This window comes from Ammospiza nelsoni, chromosome 2, assembly GCF_027579445.1.
Source record: "Ammospiza nelsoni isolate bAmmNel1 chromosome 2, bAmmNel1.pri, whole genome shotgun sequence".
NCBI classification, from domain to species: domain Eukaryota; kingdom Metazoa; phylum Chordata; class Aves; order Passeriformes; family Passerellidae; genus Ammospiza; species Ammospiza nelsoni.
Window position 1 is genome coordinate 79,954,990 of NC_080634.1, and position 19,915 is coordinate 79,974,904.

General features: G+C 37.2%; 1 protein-coding gene across 2 annotated transcripts in view; it reads right to left on the reverse strand.

The window, feature by feature from the left end:
- STK24 (serine/threonine kinase 24) overlaps positions 1-19,915 on the reverse strand; it is a 54,541-nt gene that overhangs the window by 12,816 nt on the left and 21,810 nt on the right. The window contains exons 3-5 of one of the 2 annotated variants that reach the window (XM_059466349.1): positions 5,801-5,857; positions 2,830-2,938; positions 2,555-2,712 (exon numbers count right to left, since the gene is read on the reverse strand). In XM_059466349.1, the coding sequence (XP_059322332.1) occupies positions 2,555-2,712; positions 2,830-2,938; positions 5,801-5,857 (324 nt within the window). The remainder of the gene's footprint in view (positions 1-2,554; positions 2,713-2,829; positions 2,939-5,800; positions 5,858-19,915) is intronic. The other variant, XM_059466350.1, reaches the window with a different exon arrangement.

Sequence of the window (19,915 nt, forward strand, 5' to 3'; positions counted from 1 at the left end):
GGGGTATATAAAATATGGGGGGGATAGATGTCCCAAAGGTGAGATACTGTGCTTTTCTGGAACTGGACAAAGCATCCTTAAAAAGACAACCCTGGAAGCAGCCCTGATCCCTGTTCGGTGGTGAGAGCACCGGAACAAGGACAAAAAAGGCCACCTCGACACATGGAAGGACTCCCTCTCCTCTTGAGGAACTGAAAGCTGAGCATTCTAAAGGGGTGGTGCTGGACCCAGAATTGGTGATTTTGGAAGACGTATTGTATTGGGAATTTAGGGGGGAGGAGGAGGAGAGTGTTTTTGTGAGGTTTTCATTTCCCCTGTGTTTTCTTTTCTTTTGTGTGTAGTTTAGTAATTGTTTTTGTAGTTTAGTTAATAAATTTTTCTTTTTTTCAAGTGGGAGCCTGCTTTGTTTATTCCTGCTCAAAATCTCACAGCAGACACCAGAGAAAGTGTATTTTCGTGGGGGCATTTGGCCTTGTGCCAGTGTCAAAACTTTGACACCCATATTCCTCTGGAACCATATCCTCCCCTTTCACAGATAGGAAAGGAAGTACCAATTGCACATGTACCCAATTAGGCATTTCTAGGATGGACTTGACTGTGACAGTGAAACCCCAGAAGAAGCACAAATAGTTCTGAAAATGGAGAGGGATAAGCATGGCCTCGAGATGTGGTGACCGTCCATTCACATGTTGCAATTTTTAAAGTTTCAAATCTTGAACAGAAATTCTTCCATGTTCAGAAGACAGTCACTAACTCACTGGTAACTACTATTTGCTGCAATACTGCCATAAGCCTTTCCTCTTCTAATCTAATGAGTAAAATTCAGTCTGGCTTTGAAGTTCTTGTAAGTCAAAGAAATAGGCTATGTGCAAAAGAAAGACACTTTCAAATTAAATATCTACTTTTTACAGTACAAGTTTTACAGTAGAAAGAACAGAGAACTAGATATATGAAAATGAAGCATGTCAAGAAAACATGTTTCCAGATAAGACAGGAATCAAAACAGGAAGCAGAAGCACTGGCAAAACCTAGAGCCCTTTCAAGCTTTTATTGGGAATCCTCATCAAGTATCCAAGACTCTTATGTCCATATGACATTGCAGACTGAAACAGCCAGAATGGAAAATGTAAGAGCTGAATCATACTTTGTCCATACAAGTGACGGTTACTCCCAGGAGCCAAACCCCAAAAAAACAAAAAGCCCAACCCCAACCAACCAAAAACAAAACAAATAAACTAACTAAAAATCCCCCACAAAAACATAAAGGGAAAAAACAACTACCACCATTCAAAAAATGTTTACTCAGCTTTAAGTTGGGATTTGGGAGTTATTTAAGTTTCTATAGGTTCCACAGTGTTTTGCTTGTTATAGCCTCTTTAAAGAAAGATATCAAATAGGGAATTAAGCAATAGTACAGCCTAGACCAGAATCAGCCTTGGCAAATGGAAAGAAACATCCCAACCTGTCCCATTGCATGGAGATACAGCCAATCAACAAATCCATAAAGGGAAATCAGAGGACACGGGCAAGGAAGATGAGGAAGATGAGCTCAGGGAAGAACATAAGGAAATACTGGTTATTGTAATAAAGAAAGTTGATCTTAACACAAATTGGGCTTGAGGGTGACCTTTGTTTCAGACCTACATCTGCAGCAGTGGGCTGGGAAAGAGCCTATCCTGATGCATGAGTGTCCTGCTGAGCTAGCCAGGCCATGTGGGGCAGGGAGAAGGCAGGGGCAGCAAAGAGCTGTAGATGTACCTCAAACCAACAGAATCATAAAAAACAAGTAACTAACACAAAGAACTTTGAAAAAAGCAATAGGCTTGAAGTGGCTCTAGTGGGCATATTCCTTCCTGGCAAGTAGGGACACACAGTGCCATACTGGTGAGAATACAGAGAACAGTAATGGAATCACATTTCTATTGTGACCCAGCTATGTATTACAATTGGTATTTTGTGCTTGTCTTGAGATTTCAGTATGCTGATGTGCCACTCTCCTAGATCAAAATCGTGTATATAGATAAATTTGGTATTTAATATCAACACCTCCCAAATGGCAAATCTGAAAGAACACGGTCAGAGCAGCACATTTTGCCAGAGATGAGTAACAGCCCTTTCAAACAACACTTTCACATCCACCAAATACATATTCTTCAACTGTATTGCTGGCTACTTTTTTTCTAAATGCAAGAGGAAGAATATTAACATTTTGAATATATTTGCACTCTTCTACTTTTTCTAAATATCTGCACTCTTCTACTTTTAAAACAGCCAAAAATACTCATCAATAGAGTGGGAAAAAAAGGTGATGAGATGCACTCATGAATATTGTATCATTTCTTGCCATCTGGATTGTCTTAATAAACTAGAAAACGTAAACTTTAGATACAAATTAGGAAACCTTTCCTCACCAACAGCTTTTAGCTGCTAGGTGTCATCTGAACACAGCCTCATACAGACACAGCCAAAGTTATTAGCTGCATTCTGAAGACCAACCTGTGCAATTTGATTTAGAAAAAGGAAGGGACTTTAGTAATGCATTGAAGTACCTCACCTTTGAATCATATGCTGATTGCTTTATTACTTCAGGTGCCATCCAAAATGGTGTTCCCACAAAGGTATTTCTCTTTATCTGTGTATCTGTTAGCTGCCCAGCTACTCCAAAATCTGCCAGTTTTACTTCCCCTTGTTCTGACAGCAATACATTAGCAGCTGGAATAAAGAAGAAGAAATACCTGAAATGAAGATACCATTTGACAATGTAAGGGTGCTCATACAGGTTTGCATGAGTTCTTCTGATATTCTTTCATCACAAATAAAACAATTTACCTTTAATATCTCTGTGGATTTTCTTTTCCGAATGCAAGTAATCGAGTCCTTTGAGTATCTCCCTCAATATTGTAGCAATCTGAGTTTCATCAAGTGAGCCAGGCTCTAACTAGGAGATGCAAGAAATGTTTAAATATGTATAAAAAAAGGACAAACAGAGAACAAAAATAACACTGTGACTATAAAAAGAAACTACTCCTTCTGTCAGCCCTCAAAACTTCCAATTTTCTAACCTCATAATGGGAGACAAAACAAAATACTCTTTTTTTAAAACACATAGTTCTAAACTAAATGGCTTAATGAAAAACAGGCAAAGAAAAAATTTATTTTAAATATTATGTAAAATTTGTTAAAGGTGCCATAAAGACAAAGCCTCGAGTTTTTGCTTTGTGGTCAGATATACTATGCCTTTGAAAAGCATCTGATTGTTAACATTACACTGAACTTAGATGTGCAACTCCACAGACCCTATGTGGACCCAAATCTCAAAGCCTGAGCAAGAAGCTAAGACATTCAAGGTACTACATCCATCAATCTGTGACTACACACTGCACTGGACTTTGAGAAACTCTCTAAAACTCAATTCAAACTGACAGGCTGAAAGAATATTACCTTTAAAACATTAACTTTTTTTCAAGTAATACTGGAAATATAAATCTGCTAATTGTTAAAAGATTCCAAGTAATTTTTCTTATGAGAGGAATCAGTAACATTATATGATCCCAAAGTACTTTACATATGATATGAATTCTAAAAGTGAGAATAACAGAGGAAAGGTCACTACCCAGAGAGACAATAAGGGCATCTTAAACTCTGTCCTTAAACAATAAGGGCATCTCCAGGGAGACACTGAAACTTTGTGTCCAACAGTTAATATTGGAAATATTCCACTATTCTAGTTTACTGCACAACAGCACTCACTGAATCACAATCAAAATGTTGTACCTCTAAAGCTTCATTCTGGGAGAAGGAAAGCATTTCAGATAAGGCTTTTCAGATAAAAATTAAAAATAGTACATCCCTCAGAAATCCTCATGCATAGCAACAGAGGTAATATTTCATGTAACAATGCATTTGCTTTATCTTTGCAGCTTTAGTTATAATCTTATTTGCTTTTCCTTAGCTCTGATAATACACACAATATTACCACTGAAACCCACTAAGATATTCTCAAAGCTTTGCTCCAGCCAGGCTGTGAGCACCAGTTTGAGACTTGGTAACATGACACAGCACATCTAATGGGGGAAAACCTCTTATGTCAGCTTCAGCTCACCTTAGTGAGGAGGAATTACTGAAAACAGTAAATCTGAGAAGACCGGCACTTGTACCTTGGTCACAAACTTGAACTATACTCAAAGTTTGACCAAAAATGTACATGCAGTTGCACTATATGTACTTTTCCTTGTGAGGCAGGATTTTGAAATCATCCACTGCATATTCAAGTACAGAAAACACCAAGCTAGAATGACATGTGTGCACTCTGAACATGGAATTCAAGGATCTTGGTAATCCTTGCCTTGAGTATGAAAACATGGCAAAGCATGCCAGGTTCTAGTTGAGAACCATAATGTGCATGTTAGAACTAGGAGAACATACACCAGAACATAAACTGAAAATTAATGAAGCACACAAAAGGTGCTTAATAGACACTTAGAGGATGATTTAATTTCTGGGGTGAAATTTCTTCAATAATATTTTAAGATGTGAACAAGTACTTTCTACTATTTCTAGGCAACAAACTTAGATAATAAACACACAGTGATCACACAAGTGAAATCTGTGAGATTTTAAAAAAAGAAGAAAATATGGAAATGTGTTTTCATTCTGCTATCTTATACCTACACAAAGAAAGCAATAGCTAATTTATGAAAGCAAACACAATTTCTAATTGCTCTTCTGTCCGGAAGAAAAAAGTGATCACAATAATACATCCAGATTTTTTATCGTATCTTTATGGGAAACTTAACAACCACAGAACTCCTAACAGATGTGGAAGCTAAAGGTATAAATGCATTCAAAAATACACAACTGCAGGAAGCCCACATTTAACACTCACTCCTGTGCTCTGGATGTCACCAGCAGAATCCCCTTACAGTGACCTTGCTCCTTTTGCTCTTTCCTCAAGCATTTATCAGTTATCCTATCTGACAACTGCAAACTCTGCTACAAAGACACTCTGCCACAGTTTGGATAACAATTTTCACATACTTAAAACATGAATTATTATTTCTATAATGGTGTTTTTCAAATCCACAGTGAACATAAGGAGGTGTGTCATTTGGGAAGGGGCCTGAGTGCTTTTTAATAGCTGAATATCAGCATTCAGTTACAGAAAACATGATCTGCACTGACCCCTTTGAATTCCAATTCAAACCTGGCTACTCCATCCCAGGCGCAGAATGAGGTCCTTGCTCCTGTTAAATTTCATACCCTTGATGATTGCACAGCCCTTTGGTCTATCCAGGGCTCCCTGCAAGGCCTCTGTACCCTCCATGGAGTCCAGAGCTTCTTCTGTTTCTCTGAAATATTATTTTTAATACCAGCCGAAATTGTATTTCTGTCTGCTTAGGCTTCAGAAAGACTTCAAACAAGGAACCTTTTGTTTATTTGTCTGGGGGAGGGGATGGTAAGGAAGATACATTAAAATGTATAAATTTGTATAAGGGTTGTGGTGGCAGAATTAAGAGATACAAAAACTATTTTCAGGCACTAGTGCTCTCTGGCTGACTGAAGATTAGCATTCTAAGATGTTTATATCCTGCTTCCAATATTATGTTGCTTAGTTCCCTTCTACTTACACAAATAATCAGTCATGCCTCATGGAAAATAACATTTTTCTGGCATTGACAAATACTTTTATCCTTTCCTGAAAGTGAACATTGCCACAGCCAAGTGATCTATTATAGTTTCCAGAATTATAAGATAGGAATATAGTTACGTGAAGTAAAAAAAAAATGGATCATTTACTTACTAGATCAAGGGCAGAGCCTCCACCCAGATATTCCATTATAATCCATAATTTTGTGTCCTGCAAAACAAAAAAAAAAAAAACAAAAAAAAAAAAAACAAGAAATGCATTAAGGTTAAAAAAAAAAAAAAAAGTTGTAACTTGAGTAAATGGGACTTGTGGGACTTGTCCCATTCTTTTTGATGAAGAAATTATCCATAGTTTTGAAACATCACTAACATTTAGCTGTTCCTCAAAAATATCTCTGGATTATTTACTCAAGAGTGTGTGCATGGAGAAGAATGCATTTCAATTTTAAAATTCCTATTATGGACACTCCAAATATCAAATAGTGTTACATATAACATATTTCCTTTCCTTAAAAAATATCTTGATTTTGTTGATCATCTTTATTTGTACAGATACCTCAAAATATTTTCTTTAAGTAAGCTTGACTCCTGACTAGTTTAAATTGAAATAAAATTTATTCTTCATTTTTTGCACTGTTTCATTTTCTTGAACGGTCAAGTAGGTTTTCTCCACTAATGTTTATGCATCTGATATATGGTATAGAAATTTTGCACAGTTTTGTTTAAGAAAGAAGAAGCAAAGTAGTAATGAAGACTGTTTAAAATTACTATAACAACTTACTAGATTCAGATAGTAAAAGAAAAGCTAACAACAACATCAAGCTACTATATTCCTAAAGAAGACCTGGGTACGTATTACAAGACTGTTTAACACAAGATATACAACGCAGTGTGCTAAGACAGACACTGGACCCAATCATTTCTTTCCACTGTTTGCAGCACGTTTTTCCCAAATACACTAAAGAGAAGCAGTTAGTTCACCTTTTCCTTACAGTACCAGCCTTAAGACACACAACAAAGCAAAGCAAAGCCACTAATCTACTTCGTAGGTATTCAAATGAAATTGCTGCAGAAAACACACTGGTGGTTTAGTTTTTATGGTTATCAAGTTATTTTACACTTTGTTAGCTAGTTTCACCTCTATGGTATGCACCAAACTTTCACAAGACCTCTAGTATAATAATATAGATATCTCTCAGAGCAAGGAGCACATAAATAGCAACAATATTCATGTACTTTATCTGACAGAATAAAAATTCATGTAAAAATAATGGCACATAGCCAGGACACCTGACTCTGAATTCTCATCTGTAACAATGGATTCAAATTTTTAGAGAAGTGGTAAATGCATTGCAGGACATAACTTCATCTAAATCCTCTGAGGGATTAAAATTTTAGCCCTTAGGACTCACTTAAGTCTTTAGGTCATTATTATATTTATACTTCACTGCATCAACCCCCTCTCTGGACTCCTGCTGTAGGTAAATGTGCATTTTTCCTACTCCCAGTTACACATACCGTACTATTTTTAGATAAGACCCTGGATTAGGGTTCCTTCTTCATCCGCTATTTTTAACACAGAGATTCAGCTAAATTTAGATACCTTTCTTCAGGAATCAACTCATGCTATTTGACAAACACAGCCTTGTTAAAAATATTTCAAGAGAGCCAGAACATGGATTTTAGGAAGAAAGAGTAATTAAAAAATATATTCTTCCTCAGCACTCAGAGACAACACCCTGATAGTGCTTACTTTCTTGCAGACACCACAAAAATTCCAAGAACTGTAACTCATCTTGATAGAGTCTCTCACAGTACTGAAATACTTGTTTTTCTGCTTAAACTTTTCCAGGTTTTTCCTGTCCCTTCAAGGCTCCAGGTCCTAGCAGTTCCAGAACAAGAACATTACTGAGATGTGTCTTATAGTGAGTCATCCTAAAATTGATCAAAATTTTATATTTATATTTTGCTGATAAAATGTGTTTCAAAGCTACATGAAAGTTCCTGAATATTCAAAACTCACACTTCATTTTAACAGTAACTTAAACACAAAGAAGTCAACTATCACTACTTCCTAGTCCACTGGAAGTGCCTGGGTGGGAAAGCACAAGGTAAAGGAAGCAAGCAAACCCCTTGACCCTTTTCAAGAACAATGAAGAAAAGAAGGGAAGAAGAAAAAAAAATGGGAAAAACTCCCAAACATCGACAACACCTCACACAGATGTCAACATGAGTTGGGTCTTCCCTTTTCTATTATCTCAAGGATTCAAAGATTTAACTCAAAAATAAGATGTAATTTCCCAAAAGAGAAAGTCTCTAGAATGCTAGGTACCAAATTCTCCAGCTGAAAACGAGAAATTAGAAGTAGAAAATAAATCACATAGATTTTAATTACACAGTTGCACAACTATATAACACAATTACACTACTACATGTTATATTACTCCTAGTCTTTTAAAATAAACATTTATCATTTTAACTGTTTTTCTAGTTTAACTAGTCTTTGCTCGTGAAACTTTCATCATCAGCTGCCTGAGGCCCCATGTCTGAATTTACAATACAAAATCCACTAAACTCAGTAATTCTACATTTTAAAACAAATGAAGTATGGAAATACAGTTAAGAAATTCATACACACACACACACACACACACCTGTATCTGTATCCCAGTGTAAAGCTAAGTAATTGCAATCTATTACAATTATGCCATCTTTTTATGTGGATCTCTATATTCAAAGTTATTTTTAATTCTCTATGGTTCCCCCTTGCCTCAGAAATATTACTCAACTTCATCTATGGTTTTGGGCTTTTAAAGTTTCCATCATTCATATGAAGTATCTGAACAGATTCATATGTTGTACTCAAACAAATTTAATTACTATGGTAGCAAATCTTATTATCACCTTTCTTTAATTATTTTTGGAATTTTTTAAAGCTTTGTATATAAAATCTGCATGTATTGCTTGACAAGAAGATGCAAGTAAATCCTTTTGGTGAGACAGCTGTAATGAATTTCTCAATCTGTATTTCATTTTAGAGCCAACAACTATATATACTGACTTTATGTCTGTGGGGGCTTGGATGCTAGGTACCCCCCAAAAGCACTCTGTCACTCCCTTCCTCACCTGGCTATGGGACAGAGAATAAAGCAAAAGGCTCATGGGCTGAGGTAAGGACAGGGAGAGAACAATCTCCAGTTGCCCTCATGGGCAAAGCAGAGTCAAAATGGGGACATCAGTTTCATTTATTACTAGTCAAAGCAGAGTAGAAAAATAAAACCAAATCTTAAAACCCATTCCCCTTGGCCCCTTCTTCATGGGCTTGAATTTCACTTCCAAATTTCTCCATCTCCTCTCCTCAGTGGAAATGGGGATGGGGAATGGGGATCATGGTCAGTTCATCACATGTCTCTGCCACTCCTTCCTCCTCAGAGGGAGGACTCATACTCCTGCCCTGCTCCCACAGGAAACAGTCCTCCATGGACCTTCTCCAACATGAATCCTTCGCACAGGCTGCAATATTTCATGAACTGCTCCAGTGTGGGTCCTTTCCATGGGGTGCAGTCCTTAGGGAACAGCTGTGGGTGTCCCACAGTGTCCTAAGTCCTGTCAAACCTGCTCCAGAGTGAGCTTCCCACAGGGTCCCAGTCTCATTCAGGCACATCCACCCATGTGGGTGGTGTGGGTGCCCCCCATGGGCTGCAGGTGGATCTCTGTGGTCCCACTGAACCTCCCTGTGCTGCTGAGGGGCACAGCTGCCTCACCGTGGCCTACACCAGGGGCTGGAGGGGAACCTCAGCTCCAGCATTTGGAGCACCTCCTCCCCCACTCCTTCTCCACCAACCTTGGTGTTTGCTGTTCCTCTCACTCGTTCTCGCTCCTCTCTCCAGCTGCAACTGTGCAGGTTTGCTCCTCCCTTCTTCAATCTGTTATCCCAAAGGCACTGCCACAGTCACTCAGGGGCTCAGCTGGGCCAGCAGCACACCCACCCTGGAGCCAGCTGGCAGTGGCTCTATAGGACTTGGGGAAAGCTTCCAGCAGCTTCTCCCAGAAGCTGCCCCTGTGCCCCCTCAGTACCAAAACCTGGCCATGCAAACCAGAGATAATGCCTTGTAACAATAGCACAAGGCCAGCACAGAGCTACTATCAATTGACTTTGGCATCACCATAGCAACAGGCCTCCTTCCCTTCTTTTCTGAGTATCTCTGGCATGCCTTACATTCCCTAACACCTACTGGCACTTTCCTTTTTAAAGCTGCCCAAATTCTTTTTTTGCTTGAACTTCTCACCCTCTTCAGTATATATTCTCCTTTTGCTCTCAAACAGAACTCTGAAAGCCCTATATTTTCTTCCATAGCCTAGATTAGTAATTATATATTACACATTATCACTTATACTTTCAAGAAGATACTACATTTATATACTGACACTAACAACATTCAGTGCTTCACTTTAAGATCTGAAACAAGAACAGTTTTCTTCTTCTAAGCATCAGCCACAACACAGCATTGAATTTTCTTCAAAATACAGTGAAGCCATGGTGAGTCATCAATCCAAATTTAGAATTATTATTTCTCTATAAAATTAGAAGCAGATTAATGAGAGTACATGGAATATTTCCTTTTTTTGCAGCAAGAACAAGGGGTTTTCCTCTGATACTATGAAGCTGAAGAAAGGAACAGCTAGAAGAAACTTTTTAAAAAGAGTTTCTATAGATCCTTTCCAAACTATGGTTGCTCTTCTTGAGGTCTGACTTCTGATTTTAACTCTGAAAGCACAGAAAACCTTAAAATAGCAACTTCACCTCTGATGAAGTTTCCTTCATCAAGTTACTTCCATACCATGAAAGTACTTGCAAAATAAGTGCAGGTACAGTAGGTAAAGAATTTCTAGTACATAAAAATTGAAGACTGTACACTGGAGAAAAAAAAAGGTCATCCACCAAAAAACTCATATAGAATCTCAAAGGTACATTTTAACTGAAATCTGAGGAGGACAGAAGACCTACAGAAACAAGTAATCAAGATTACCATGTGTCCTGGGTTGGCTATATATATAATGCTTGTATCCCCAGTCATCTGTTCTGTTTATGCTGGATAATAAGTTTTGCTTGTTTTAAGTCCCTACAAAGTTAAAAAACATTTGAATAAATATGGGAGAGGCCTACCTTCAGAGATGCTTTGTATTTCTTTTATGTGGAGAACATACACATTTCTTACACAATGATATTATACAGGAGAGACCAAGCTAAAGCCATCAACCTAAGTATGTACTGATGAAATTGTTTCTAAATCTCCTTTCCGATGGGAAGGAGAGACTGCAGAGGAAAACCAAACAAAGTCACACAAAAGAAGGACTGGAAGGACCCTGAAGTAAGTGCACTGAATGACCTGTCCAATTTGAAAACTGTAGTAACAACAGTAAGCATACGTTTGCTTTTTAAGTGAAGTAAAATCTCCCCACACCTATTGTAAGAAAGAGAATTTCCCGACTTGAATTATTGTGAGAAAAGGCATTTCTCACTTTACATTTATGGTACACAAATGTACGATAGCAGCAGAACAAAGTATATTTATAAATATGTGTAAAAACCTTGTTTAGTTATGGACACAAGCCACATCCAAACTCCACTTAAAATCTCTATTTGCAAGCATTAAAACACCTATGAACAATCAGAAGCTAGAAATACTATATTTGATTGAAATAACATGACAGATTTGCTAAATTGACCTATATACAGAAATTTTACCATCACTGCATTAGAAGAATAACCTCAAATACAGAAAAACACAAAAAGACACAACTTCAACTGAAAAGAACAGACCAGTACCAAAACTGATATTCACTGCACAACTTGAGATGTGATAATTTGTTAAATTGATTTTTCAGCTATGCCAAAGTAATAAGGGCCAGGAAAAGACTCTTATATTTAAGTACTAATATAAATTTAGTATTGATATTTGTAATTCTTCAAGCATAAGAAACCAGATTAAAAGAACCTTGAAATACACAATGCACACAACATGATAACTTCTCTAAATTGCATTTCAGCTGGAAGTAGTTACCATTACACGGAGATTTGTCTTCTGTTAATCTCGTATTTTAAAACCCAGAGAAGCCTGACAAGTGTAGTAATCAGAAGTTTTTTAAATACTTGCATACTGATTCTTAAATGCTCAACTTGAAAAACAGGATGCAGACATCATGTATCTCATCTTCCACATCTACTTTAAGCCACTTTCCCTCCATGCGAGGGGATGCACTTTTAAGCGGCATCTGAAGCCCCTGCTGTTTGTCAAAGCCACCAGGTGGCAGAATCACGTAATGCCAAAGATGCTTTCACCAACCCCACAAGCACAATACAAGAAGGGCCTCCTCCAAAACAAAGTGTGTAACCCACCAGAGACAGAAACACAAACTACCTGTCTAAAATGAATCTGAAAACATTTATGGCCCTGACACCCTTCATAACAAGAGGAAGAATGATTAACCAGGGAACTCTACCTTAAGGGATATAATAGTTCATGTATCTAAATTTTTCAAAGTGCCTTCCTTACAGTCATCAAGCACAGCTTCAGGCACCATTCTTAGTTATCTCCCTCTCCTTTCAATACCAAGCCACAACTGTAGCCACTAGATCATTATACATTATGAACAACGCTGGTATTTGAGCTCTTGTTATTTATTAACACACATGGACATTGGGAAATTTCAAAAAAAGATACAGATCAGGCACAAAAAGTTACATTCTGTATGATGCCATAAATTATGCATTTGGGCAATGACAGGAAATGGCATCTATCTAATGGTATCTAGTATCTAATATCTATCTAATGGTATCTATCTAATATCTAATGGTATCTGTGGTTCCTGCTTCCAAAACTTGCAACAACAATAAAGGTCTGAAAACATGTATCAAGAAGCATCAAGACCTCCCAAACACTGTAAAAGTCCTTGTCCTGGAGCTCATCCTATCATAACAAATAATACACATACAAGAAAATAATTATTTAGGGCTTTAGAGAGAGGACACCTGTGAGTTGATGTATTTCCATTACATCTGTGAAATTCATCAGGATTTGCAAACTTTCCACTAGCTCACTGTTCAATTTATAGACCCACAGATTATTATTAGAACCGACAGCAGCTGCCAAAATTGAGTTCTTCAGGAATAAGTACAAGATGGCTATTGCTGTTATTCAGCAAATGAACAATTTTGCTAATGAATACAATTCAGATCTACCTCATGGCCTCAATTCTTGTCATTTTTTGACTAATTTTAAATGTTACATATATACACACACACACATTATATATTTTTTACTCAATTTAAATCAAATCAGAACAACAGCCAGAGCTGCCATATGTTAACAGCACAGAATGAGTAGCATATCACTATCTACTCTTTCACTCCATTCTTTTCAGTACACAATCATTGCAAAGGGACAGAAGGTAAGCAATGCACCCCTGAACTTCAGGCAGCCTATCCAGATGCCAGTCTGATTGCTCAATGCCATAGAATAATTCTTTCAACAGACAGCAAGGATTTGACAAGGAATAGAATCACTGATACCAAAAGTCAGATATTCACATTAAGTTTCTCCAAACTTTGAACATTATAGGTACCTAATTCTGTTAGTGTTAATAAATAAAGTCCTTTCCACTGCAAATGGGCAAATCAATCCTATTACTCCAAAACTCCAGTCCTACAGCTGTTAAACAGTTTCAGGAAAGGCTACAATGTTTTCAAAACTTTTTAGAATTGTCTTCGCAGAAAACAAGGAAAGGAAAATAAACTTTCTATGTTAATTCACATCATCTTTCTAAGACATTATGGTTTGTTCTTGAAGGCAATCACAATATGCACTGTAATTTTTTTTTCTCCATAGCTGAAAGAACAGAAAATTTTTAGCCTCATTAATAAGGAATAAGAATTGACCATTACTCCAACATTTCCTATGAAGCACAGAGTGCTTCAATGTACATAATCTTTCACTTGAGCTTTTCTTTGACAATCTAATCATCTGCTAATCATTTTCTATCTAATTCCTCCTACTACAACAACATGAAATTGTATAGGTTGGGGTGTATTATTTGAAAGCTATTTGCTTATGTTATTAGAGATTTCATTAAGTAAAACCAAACTCTATTATTTTCTAAAGACACTTGTTTCAAAGCACTTGACAGTCAGATGGCCTGGAAAGACAACCACTGATTTCAAAGAACAAGAAAAACTATTATTTATGAAGTAACAGCACTACACATACACAGGTATGCCACCAAAGACATCCTCTGGATAAACTGTCCTCTCCCTCCCCATGCTGACACAACTAATTTAGAGCAGAGTCTTCAAGTACTCTCCCCATTTCCTTAGAAAGGTGAAAAAGTACTGAAACACCAACAGATGCCATGAATTAGTTATCTTTAACCTTGCAAATTAATATACTACCTTGGGATTTCGAGGTGTAAGAGGAGCAAAAGCAGATGGTATGAAATACAGATTAAGATAAACTATTAATCATGAAAGCATGACTAAAAATCTTGCCATTCTGAAGCAGATCATCTGGTACACTACTAAAGAAAACAGTTTAACACTATTAACAGTTAAAACTGTTACTAAAGAAAATGGTTAAAATTGATTTTGCTTCCTAAATGAACGATTGAGTTCTACTCTCAATTTGAAAGAGAAAGAATGTTGCTTTGAATATCAGCTTCTTCCAGGAAAAACTGACAATAGGAGTAACTAAAGATTACTTTAAAGGTAACATTTACCTTTAAAAGGATTTTTTAAAGTATTTAATTCCAGAGCCTCCAAACAATATAACATTTCCCATCTATAGCTAGGTCACTCATTTTACCAGAGGAGATGTCCATCAACAGAGACTTTTAGACTAGAAAGCAGTGTAGCAATTCTCAGTCCTGTTTCTACTCTTCCTTGCTGAATTTCTAGAGAAGCAGGCATAAGACCAAATTTATTTAGAATTATGTCCCCCACCCAAAAAGAAACCAAAATACACACACATACAAAAAAACCCCAAAAAAACAAAACCCCCCAAAAAACCAAAAACAACCACTTCCACTTTCACTGACAGTAAAAGGCAGATAAATGAGGGAAGACAAGTTGTCTTCATTTCCACATATGTAAGTGTAGAATTAGACAGGACATTATTTTCCAAGACAATCCACTTGTTCACTACCTCAACATATTTGAATATACTAAAGCTTCCATAGTCTGAGCGCCAACTATACTCTCCAAATCCACATCCTTAGAAAAAAAAAATAGTAGCTGTTTAGAAAACATATGATCATCTTTACTAAAAGTCTACATGCCCAAATGTTCCTACTAAAGGAAAAAAAAAAAAAAACAAAACAAAACAAAAAACAAAAACAAAAAAAAAAACCAACACCAACACCGCAAGAACCTAGAAGGTTCTTCATTATGATTCCAGTAATATTCTTTGTTTTCATATAATAAGAATATACTGGAACATATAATTTTATATATATATATATATATATATATATATATGTACAAAATATGCATAATATATATTATCTACTAGAATAAGAATGTGGAAAGAAAGATCTAGAGCTGAGTATTCATACAATTCACCTGAATTAACCGGTTGATGTCACCCCTGAAAAGTCTGCTTTTACAAAACAATAGATTTTAAAAAGCTACAATGGGCATTTTGTGTTTAAATTTATGATATCAAAGTAAACTTCTGTTTATTTTAAATTGCTTTCTTTACTAAATTACTTTTCCACAGGTACTTGGAAGGCTGTGCTTCATGTAGGTAGCATCTCTAACATGGAAAAATAATTCCGAAGGACATATATCCCTCAAGGAGAGTAAAATGCAGTAATTTACTTCCATAGAACCTTTCTGGACTAATGCTCACTAGAAATTTAAGCACACAAAGAATTAGGTGGAAATCATCTTGTTTTAAAGAGCTAATTCAGAAATCTATTTTAAAACTGGGTTTAAAACTGTGTAAAGTAAGCAGCACTTAGTTTTGGCTTCTTTTTTTTCTTCCTCCAAATTTAATCTTAAGGAAAAAGAATTGAAAAAAGTGCAAGTTTGGACCTCATCCAAAATATGAAAATAAAAAACTAAGGGGAAGAGGGGGGCATATGTCTGAGTTATACTCCAGAAGTATAGCACGTCTTTTTCCCTTCCACTGGGGGCACGTTGTTAAGCAAACTGGCAGCAATGGACAATTTGTGAATCTTAAGGGGGCTGCAAGCAGCTGATGAGGCCCCATAGAGTTCTCAAAAAATTGTCCCAAAGGAGCCATGAATGCTGGTAGTGCTGTAGTAAAGAATATTGCCAGGCTGGGGTGCAGGACTGACAAGTGTTTTGGCTGGGGAGCGTTTCTGAGGCGCTTACCTCCTTTGAAGTCTCTTGGCGTCAGGATGAATGCTAGCTGTCCTGGGGCTGCCATCCCTTTGAGGGGAGGGAGATACAGATGAGCCCAAAGGTTCTCTTCTAAACACAAGTCCTTACTGCAAGCTGGCCAAAAGGTCCCTGCAATCAAAGAAATCATTGTGGTTTTGCATGTGGCGCATTTATGTCCTTTCATCAAGGTTTGTCAGCCATCTAACATGTTCAACCACAAAGGAAAAAAAAAAAGGCATCTGCTGGGTAGCCAATGCAGAACAGAAACTAAGTAAAGACAAGAACTGCTCGTCCCAGTTAGGACTCTCCGAAGTCCATGAAAAACACAGTTAACATGACACTTCAGACTAAGCAGAATCATCCCAGTAGACAGTATTTTACACATGTATACATGTATAAAAAAAGCTGCTTGCCTTTGGAATCATTCTCCAATCCTCTGAAATTCCTGCCTTCTCCAGGTCTCAAGAAAAAATGTCACATTTCAACTCCTAGACACATATACTAGTCAACTCTACTATCTAAGGCAGCAGACCCTCTTCAACAATTACCTCTTGCAATCACCACAGCAGTATACAATTAACCTTTAAATGCATCCTTTTTGCCATAAGCTAGTAGTAGGAGAGCTTGCAGAGCCACTTGCTTGCAAAAAAACCCACAACAATGAATGTTCTGTCACAGTGCTGAAAAAAGATTTCCTTCTGCAGAGCATTTAGCAGACTTTTGTGTTTGCATGCCAACATGCTAAAGCCACGAGCTACATGTTTTTCCTAAAGTGAGTCATCTCTAACAGTGTCCATATTCACAGCCTCCTTGGCACATTTCCTGGGCACATGCCCTTCCACCATAGAAATGATTCTTTATAGCCCAGCTGTCACTAGCCTAGGCATGTCATATTAAGCACATGATTTCCCAGACCTGCAAATTAGTGGGCAATCTGGATCTGTAACTTTCTACCAAAGTACATTACAGTGGAAGCACAAAGACATGTATTTCTTGACTTGGCTGCAAAACCAGCTCCTAGCTAGTAAATTCAAGGAACTTGCACAACAACAGAAGAACAGCACATATTTCGCTTCATAAAGGAATGGGTAACCACTGCTCTGGAACACTAAGTGTACACAAACTCATACTCTTCCTCCTCCCACCTGGCCTACAGCCACTTTCCCTTTCCTTGCTTCATAACACAGTGGTGGAAGAATGAAAAATCCTGCCCCTTACCACCACTATCCTTTTAACTGTAACATTTTTTATTCTTAGCAAGACTGACAAGATTCATCCTTCCCTTCCCTGTCTACCAGGCAGATAAGTACATCATAACCATATCTACCAAGTCATTGCCTTATGGGGGGAAAAACCTATACTACTAACTGGGGTAAACCTTTCCCCAGGAAGTCCACCAACAGAGTCACACAAAGATTAATATGTGTATCTCTCTAAGTGCTAAATTACTTATGTGGTCCTATGATAATCCCAACAGACCATCTACTCACCTCTTATAAACAGTTACCAAGACAAAAATGTAACCCATAATCAAAGCTCCAAATGGAACTGAATTTTACTGATACTGGTTATTAATGAACTGTACAAGGTCCCAAACCAGAAAATTGGAAGCAAAAGCAAATCAGGAAATGGGAACCAAAAGTAAATTAGTTCACAGAATTCTTTACCTCAGATAAATTGCATTATATCTAACAAAAGAACCTTGCAGCCAACAAATACTGAGATTAGCAATTTCCCCTCCACAAAAATGTCACTCTACACCTGTGTATCTTAAACCTTCCTCACTGGAGCAGTTCACATCAATAGGACGCAGGGGGTTTATAATTATTCCCTTCTCTATATCAGAAACAAAATTCCAACAAAAACATGAGGCACAAAACCCCCTTCTCCATTGCCCAAAAATACAATTGCTCTAATGCTTACATCCATTCCTGTTCACCCATTGCATCAAATTAAATTAAATATGAAAGTTACAAATCAGGTTTACTTCTTAGCTCAGATATCAATCCATTTATCAGTTTAATCATTTTTTATACCACTCACCACACCTTCCAACATCTGCACCCCTGTTTCGCAGCCTATCAAGCTATAACCCTCTTTTCATCCCCCTTTTGCATTCACATGCTATTAAATTCCACTATTCCCTTCACAGAACACACATAGGCCAATCCTTCTTCAAAACTCTTACTACTGATGGCATTGTACACATGTATCAACCCTACAATAGCTCAGGATCTTCAAGTCAGATTTCTGTCAAGCTTATCATTCCAGTCCCAACAACACATAATTTTTCTGTAAAGTCCTTATTATTTTCTAGTTTTAGTCTTTACAAATTTTACCCTGACCTAATTACTGGTAAAAACACCTTATAGTCACATAAATAATTTCCATTCTCCCTTCTTCTTTTATGTTTTTGTTTTGCTCTTAGAAGTTGTTGTTTCAAGGAACTACTGAAGGAAGCAAAAAGGGAGAAAACTCAGTACCTCCAAATGATCATTTTTATCCCAACTGTTATGCAAGAGCACAGAATTTAATAGTATAAAGAAAGAACCTTAGGAATTTGTTTGAAAACACTGGCTACTGTACACAAGAACTGCAATGTTTTAGAACTACTACAGTCCTTAAACCTATTAATTGGGCAACTTCCCTTTTGAAGTTCAGTATTTCTGAGTTTAATCAACTTTTTCCAAATAACAATTTCTCAGAGTTCAACATTCAATATTTAAAAATGCTTACTAGCACGTTTTGCAACATGCCATAATGTTCCTTAAGTGTAAAGACTCTTCTGCTTTTATACTACTATGTGCATACAGAGCACACAGACACTTAGAATAAGTAATTTGACCCAAAATGCTGCATAAATGCCAATGTATACTTAAGTAAAAGAAAGTTAACTGAGCTATGCAGACTACCTAACACTCATATTCAAGTTGCAACAAAAACACAGTAACTATGTAAGAGCACCAGATTATGGTGCTATGGATGTAGGTAAAGAAGTTTTCAACCAAAATGTTTTAGAGGTTCATGAGAACATCAGATCAATAGGCTGGCAGCCCAGGATTAATCACATTCTAGATGAAAAGCATTGTACCATGAAGTGTATCTGAGAAAAAAAATGGGGAAACAGCCCACAAAATTAATGCAGATAAGCCTAAACAGATACACATACATAACACATACACACGTTCTCTTTTTTCAGCTCTACTGCTGACTGGCTGATGGAAGAACCTCCACAAACAATGTATTGGCAGTGGGCTTGCATAAAACTTTAGACTAGTCTGAACCATCAGTGCACAATGCTCTAATCCTTAAAACAAAGGATTTAAAAATATAAATAAAAAATAGGTGGTTAGTCCTCTACCCACTCAGTGAGCTGAACCACTTCACTGAAAGTTCCAACAGCCTCTGTGGCCACTTTGAAGGCACAGTTGGACCTCCCCTTTGCAGCAACAGCAGCAAAAGGTTTAGACCTGAATGCCACATTAATACTCTCTTTTTAATTATTTCAGAGGCCTGCAGCAAGAAGTGTAGCAGTTAATGCACAAGTTACAGAAGGACATTTGACACAAGATTACATATGGCTAGAAGGCAATGCTGCGTCATCCTAATCTGTATAGTCACACTAAATAAAGGGCTTCATGGTACAGCTAATCTAGAACTAAGCCATTACCAACACCTTTGGTACTTTTCTCTCCCCCCACCTCCTAGTTTTTAGGCCACCCAAGTCTACCATTTTTTAATTATTTTTTTTTTTTTGCACCTGACCTAGCATTTCGTAGACAGAACTCAGAACTGGTTGATCTGTCAGTGTTTGGGGTTTGCTCTTTTCAAGGCTGTTTTTGGTAGGGACAGGAGAAGACACCAAGGAAA